At 44.9% G+C, this 6810-nt stretch overlaps 1 protein-coding gene across 2 annotated transcripts; it reads right to left on the bottom strand.

Annotated features, from left to right (window-relative positions):
• Window positions 1-1088: 1088 nt before the first annotated feature.
• Window positions 1089-6164, bottom strand: LOC133392142 (uncharacterized). Of its 2 annotated transcripts, XM_061650907.1 has the most exons (5): window positions 3371-6164; window positions 3200-3292; window positions 2773-3127; window positions 2379-2703; window positions 1089-2307 (listed from the first exon to the last, which is right to left on the bottom strand). In XM_061650907.1, the coding sequence occupies exons 3-5, from the start codon at window positions 2812-2814 to the stop codon at window positions 1766-1768; spliced, it is 909 nt and encodes a 302-aa protein (XP_061506891.1). In that variant the 5' UTR covers window positions 2815-3127; window positions 3200-3292; window positions 3371-6164; the 3' UTR covers window positions 1089-1765. The 2 variants fall into 2 exon arrangements, with proteins under 2 accessions (XP_061506891.1, XP_061506892.1); XM_061650908.1 differs by lacking the exons at window positions 3200-3292; window positions 3371-6164 and having other exon boundaries at window positions 2379-2686; window positions 2773-2989.
• Between the last annotated feature and the right edge of the window lie 646 nt (window positions 6165-6810).

The raw sequence follows: 6810 nt of genomic DNA, 5'->3' as shown, positions 1-6810 counted from the left end.
CGCAACGCCCAGCCGCTGACTGTCGCGTCGTCTGTAACGGCCGGCGCTGTGCCGGGGCCGTCACGGATCCAAGCTGCATCTGCAGAACCGTCGTCGCCTGTCGGTCCAACGAACGTCGCAGAGGATGTCTGGGGCACATTCACCACCTCTCCCTCCGTCGCTCCATCAGGGGTTCCTCCACTAAATGATGTGCCGCAGCTTATTGCGGATTTTAAGGCGTACGTTGAGCGCAGGTTTGACGCGATAGACGCCGCCATCGAGTCCCTCGCCTAGGCTCTACGGAATGAGGTGCCTATCATCCGTCAAACCTCTGGCACAACAGAGGTGATTGTGCGCGATATTAAAGATGTGGTGTGCGCGGACCTCGTAGGGACCGCACCACCCGTACCCGAGGACTTTACGCTGCAGCCCATCGATTCAGTGGAGGAACTGCACAGCATGGAGCGGAAGCTGGGAGAGGCGCAATACATGCGGGATGTATTGGCCTATTTACAGTCCCAGGTGTTTGTGCCCCAGGTGGACAAGCGGCTGAAAATGGCGCACAGTATTATATTTTCGCCGCAGTTCTTGCGTACCGTTCGTTGGACCGACAGGCACAATAATACACCACTCAAAAGGTGTAATAACATAATAACACTATTTGCCAGAATAGGGAGTACCCATCAATTGACGGTAACTCCAGGCTATGTGAAGAATTTTTTTTATACGTACTTTAAGATATGTAAAGTAGTGGGTAGGTTAGGTTTAGGTAGAGGTAGATTAGCGTTAGGATGAAGTTGAATTTTGAGGAGTTTTTTTTTTAGTTTAGTTAGGATAGCGTTAGATTTAGGGTAGTATTTAGTTTTGTTGAATTTTTTCTAGTTTAATTTGGTTGGTGTTAGTTATTTTAGTTAGTTAGTTAGTTAGTTTTATTTAGCGTAGTGTAAATATTTGTTGAATTTTTTTGTATGAATTTCATATCATATGAAATCAATGAAAATGTTTAAAATGAATTATCTTTCCAACGAAAACCGACAAACGTTTATTTGATTTAAACACATCCGAAAAGCTTTTCTCATTATTTAGACCCCAGATACGAGAAACACCTGTTTTGTGTTTGCAGTTTCAATAGTTTTATTGCAGGTAAGTGTGGGGCAAAGGAACAAACACATACTCTCCCGGATTTTCAGTTTCCACTGCAGCCAGCTTACACAGCAACGTGCTGGGAAAATGCTGCAGTGTGACGGTGTCCAAATCGTCCATAATGGCCGCATAAATGTTTAGGTCTGCTGAGGAGCAGGGTTCGGTAAAAGCGGACACTTGGTTTGAAAACGTGTACCCATGCACGGTCACGTTTGGTCCAGATTTTGAGGCCGTTTCGTACATGACCACATCACCCAAGTTAGTCATGCACCATTGGTCGCGGAAGTTTGTTCCGCAGCATGAAACCATGCCGGACAGTAGCAACTGTATCGCTACCAACCGGGCGCACCGATTGCTCTTCTCGACCTGCCGAACTGCATCCTGGCCTGGCATATTCCACTTGCCACAGTTCTTGCAGGCGATTGGCCGCTTGAACCAAGCTGTTCCTCCCTGAATGCACCAGCTGCTTTATATCGTGCAACTTTGCTTCGTACTTTTCCGCAGATATGGTGCGCAGCTCGCCAAATCTATGGACATCTTCGTATACGTGAAGCAAATTATGCACATTGCTGTTTAACAGCACTGGACTATAAACTGTTCCATAGTCTTTCACAAAACGATGCAACAGTGTATTGGCCAGTTCCTATTTCGCACGATGGTAGGAGGTGGATAGTAAGGTAACGGCGACGAACAGCAACATGAAGTGATACGCCACATTATTAATTCTGCCCTTCAGTACCACAAAACCGGCGACAAGCAATAACATCTTAAACTCAGAAGCTTTCCAAAGTTTGACGTATTGCAGTTCGCGCAGTTTCCGTTGGAAATCTGAGGGCAGTTTCAATGAACGCAGGTGTGCCGACAATTCACGTTGCTGCCGTCGCGTCATCTTACAGCCCAGGTCACGGAACCCTTCCGTCCACAATATCAACAATTTGCACATGACACCCTTGTAAAAAAGGTGCATGGCCTCGGCAACCACAATGTCACATATGATGTCACATTTGTGGAGCCTTACAAGGGGTGTCATGTGAATCTTATGGTCCGGATATTTGTCTGCACCATGCAGACCATGTAAGCGCGATTCGCAAGGCGCCCCATACGGAAAGTATACGCGATTGCCGTCCCTTTCCGTAATGATGGTGCACTTCATACAGGCGCTGTATGCGTTGTGCGATTTAACACCTAAAAGAATATAATAAATAAATATATATAATTTGAATTGCACAACATTACTAACTACGATCACAACTCACCTTTGATGAATGCACGCGCCAGAGAATCTGCTATGATACTTCGCAGGTGCACAGTGTAATGCCGTTTGCCGATCCATATCCCAACACGCTGCAGCTCGTTCATTTCATCCACAAACTGTCCTGAATATTCCTCGGCGTATAACGGTTTTGACTCGCCGCAAAAAATCGCAACCGTCATCACCGGGGCATTAGGCAGGTTGTGGATGCCCATGAGGATGGGCCAGAATATTGTCCGACTGCTTTTGTAAAGCGGAAGACCGTCCACAAAAAAGTCTATCTCAAAGCGCTCTACGGCAGGCTGCGTGTATCTGCAATGGAAAGAAAACTTACACACCATGGGTGAGCATAATGCACATTGTCTTATGCATCAATACGGTTGGTTTAGCCTACTTACCGAAAATAGGACCGAATGCATGTTTCTATGCCCTGGTACCATATCTCTCCACCAGAGGGGGGGTAATCGCGGACTGTGTGGATCTTGCCACGGGCGTGTTCAGGAACGTCCGTGCATCCCGTGGCAATTTCCTGCCCGGATCGTGCTGCCTCAAATGCCCCAGCAAGAGGTTTAAGGCACTGTGTGTTTGGCCGGTTTTCAGTGCCCACAGCCTCAACCCGTCCTCATAGGACAATGATCCGAACGGACTATCTGGCGCCGATGCCGGGATCGCTGTCGTCGGGAACACTGTCCCCACCGATGCTTTCAGCAACCACACTGTCGTCATCGCTGTCACTCTGCGGTTGGGGATTGTCTGCCAAAAAAATTGAACACCAAACTAATGAGCGAAACGCGTAACGGTCAAAATATAACGGTCTTGACTTACCGGCCACTTCCATCGGTTCCGTTCCGGCTTCATATCCTTGAAGTGAAGGGCCCGGTCCAGCGTCATTCCCTTGCAGGGCACTCGCTCGGTTAGCTGAAACATATTTAATAAAATGGCACAGGGTCCATTTTTAAATACTGACCTTCCACACTGCTCCCAGATTTCACATACCGGCATTGGATGGTTCCGGCTGTTCTGCTAGCCAACGTTCCCACTCCAACTGCTGCAAACGGCGCTTACGGTTGCGGGCACTGGCGTGTTGCACCCTACCGCAATCAAAGTCCCGTTTCGAGGCCATTTTCACACCAAAATCTGCGGAAATTTGCAACTGGACAGCTGAGCACTCTAGAACAATTTGTTTATGTTTTTTTTTGCAAGAGCCGCAACTGCCATTGAAAACATTTTAAAGTTAGAAAGAGACAGTCTTCGTTGAAAAGTGACAGCGCTACGGCTGACGGTTGTTTCGAACGTCAACGCAGCGAAATATTTCACAGCTATGGGCCAAGGGAAACGAAGAGGCTTGAGGAAGGGGTAGCTCGATACCCTGCTCGAAGCCTCAACCATAGGAGGAAAGGAGAACGATAGAGTGAAATATGTCAAATCCAGTGTATTTTTCGATCGCTTTGCACTGCGGGCTAGTATGACTTTGCCGCGATAGTACAGTGGAGCGCCGTTTATCCGGGTACCTTTTATCCGGCTTTCCGTTTATCCGTGCTGTTGAGAAATGACAGTTCAATACAAAGGTGACATTGCGTTATGAGGAGGGTATTTAAAAAAGCGGTTATAAGAGCACATTATCATAACAAAAAACACTATAATTAATGGCAAATTTCAAATATTCTCATGGGAAAAACATGAAGTTAATAAAAACTGGGTTATTTTTATCAAAAAATAGGAATTTTTTAAAGAACTAATCAGAAATTGATGATAAAATATATCATTTGACTCATTATCCGTGTTATTCGCTTATCCGGTCGAGGTCCAGTCCCGAGAAGCCCGGATAAACGGCGCTCCACTGTATATCTAATGGCAGTTTAGTATTTTTCCTGATCATTGGTCGGATTACACTTTCGTAGTTGATTTATACGCCGTCTATACCTACGGCTATCACCAGTATTGATCTCATACCTAACATTTCCTATATGTTTAGTTACTTTGCCGGAAATCCATATATAATTATTTTGCATGAAATATTTCATATATATCAATTCGCCTACATGCAACCTCGGTGTAACATCGATCGGTTTAATCTCCGCATAACTAGGTTTAATTAAAAGTGACTTTGGCCAATTTATGATTTGGTCTTTTGATAATGCTTTTACTGCGACCTGACATGTATTACAATTGTTAACCACCTTAACTATGTATGTTTCTATTAATGGCCAGTAAATGCAACAACGTGCTTTTGCTTTCATATTAATTATGCCTGGATGACCCTTATGCAGCTGGTCAAGGCATCGCTTCTGTAGTGCATTTGGTATTACTTCTCTCGCTCCAAATATTATGCACCCTTTTTCTATAGTTAAGCCATCTTTAACGTTGTAAAAACTTTCAAGCTCTTTGTTAAATGGAATTTCAAACGGCCAGCCATTCTTTACATAATCGTATAATCTGCTAAGTATTGTATCTCTACGCGTAGCATCGGCAATTTCCTCATGAACCATCGGAATTGCGTTTAAATAATCGTTTGCTACATACTTTAAATCATCATCTATCTGCTCATTGGCGATCATACCTTCTGGATGTTTATGCTTATTAATCATTAATTGGCTTGAACATGCATCCATTGGAATTGAACCTAGCTTCAAAACATCAACCAAATCTGCGCCAAGAAGCATCAGGTTAATTTCTGTAACCCGTATTGTCGCCTGCACTGTATGTTCACCTAAGTTCACGGTACACACAAATTCACCATCAATTGCCAACCGTCACCCTGAAGCATTTTTCGTTAGAACTGACGATGGTGCCAAACTACGACTTCCAATATGTTGCCATGTCTCTCGATTTATAATAGTTATATCAGAGGCTGTGTCCAATTGGAGACGGACTGGAGTGTCGTTAAGCTTAACATCCACGAAACGACGGTGCGCCACATACACTGTGATAACGTTAGTTTTAGAAACATGCCGACCATTCTATCCTGAATCCTTTTTACACTTAAAATTCTGAAACTGATTCTCCTCTGGGTTGCAATAACCGTCTTTGTGACCAAAACGTTTGCAATCACTGCACTTATTGTAGCGAAATGGATACTCGCTAACCCAGTGTTGCTCACCACACTTGAAACAAAGGTACCTGGGCCTTCTAGGTTGCACTGGTTGCGAGCGTTGGAACCGCTGTCCCGAGACTGCACGGCAAATACATTACTATCCTGAGCATTCGATTCAATCATCGCACTGTCTCGTTTTAGGTTTATGACCCTATGGCCCTCGGCAGATAATTTTTGTAAAGTTACATCTGGCTTATCCTCAATGCGTGCTAGCATCCTAGTTCTCATATCTTTATCAGTTTCGTCTTTTAGACCGCACACAAAAAGCAAACACTTTAGTTGCTCCTCGCCCATTTTGTTAAGCTCAAAATCTACGCACGCTTTGTTGAGCCGGCACGCAAACGTAAGATGGTCCTCACTGCTTTTCTTACATAATTGTAGGCACTTAAAACGCTTACTTAGCAACGATTCCCGCGTATCGAATAACGTTTCGAGCTTTAATATCGTTTCCTCAAATTGAAAATCACTCGCGCGCGCAGGTAGAATAAAGGATAAATACCTGTCGTGCTCCATGGGACCTAGCTTGCGTAGCAGCAGACGCACCTTCGCTGCATCATGGATACGGGCAGCATCTTTCTTAAAAAGCTCATCGTAGCGTGAGAACCACGCTCTGAAGGTGATACCGCTCTCGTCATCAAAACGAAACTCCGTGATGTTCCTGGAGAGCGTTTCGATAACTTGCTCCGGCTGGAAGCTGGCCGTGCTTGCGAAGATTTCGATTTCAAGAACATGAAAATCGACCAATTCAAATGCTTAGTTTTTATTTGCGGTCTCAAGGGTCATAGCTACGCAGATGTTCGAGCTAGGCTGCTCTCCCGGATCGAGAACGAATCAGCAGACGCACCCATCACCTTGCAGAATCTGATTGATGAGTACCAGCGACTCGTTAATCTGAAAACAGACACCTCCATAATCGAGTACCAGTCAAACTCGAAACCATCGGTGTACGCAGTTACTGCTACGGTAAACAATCGTCAACAACAGTTCTCGAAGCCGGATCAGTAAACACCCCGTACTGCTTGCTGGCAATGCGGTCAGATGCACTACGTTCGCGATTGTCCATTTTCAAAACAATGCCAATGTCCAGTGTCAACAATGCAATCGTGTAGGCCACAAGGAGGGCTATTGTGCCTGTTTTTTCAAAACAATCCAACGCAGGTGACAACACAAATTCAACACCGTCATCATCACAGTCAGCTACACAAAACGGTAAGAAACCTTTCAACAAAAACAAGGCAAAAAAAGAGGGACAACAGAGAGGAGTTTTTGCGGTAAACAAAGAAGGCGTTGTTGCTAGACGCAAATACGTGGAAGTTCACATCAACAACAATAGTATCGAACT

Source organism: Anopheles gambiae, chromosome 2, assembly GCF_943734735.2.
Source record: "Anopheles gambiae chromosome 2, idAnoGambNW_F1_1, whole genome shotgun sequence".
In the NCBI taxonomy this organism is placed as follows: domain Eukaryota; kingdom Metazoa; phylum Arthropoda; class Insecta; order Diptera; family Culicidae; genus Anopheles; species Anopheles gambiae.
Note: the sequence above shows the minus strand (reverse complement) of the source record. Positions and strands in the feature narration are given on the sequence as shown.

Coding starts and splice junctions, on each gene's coding strand:
- LOC133392142 (XM_061650907.1), bottom strand. CDS start 2,814: ATGGTACCAGGGCATAGAAACATGCATTCGGTCCTATTTTCG. Junction 2,704..2,772: donor TGCATTCGGTCCTATTTTCG/GTAAGTAGGCTA, acceptor ATGGTGTGTAAG/TTTTCTTTCCATTGCAGATA. Junction 2,308..2,378: donor GGCGCGTGCATTCATCAAAG/GTGAGTTGTGAT, acceptor ATATTCTTTTAG/GTGTTAAATCGCACAACGCA.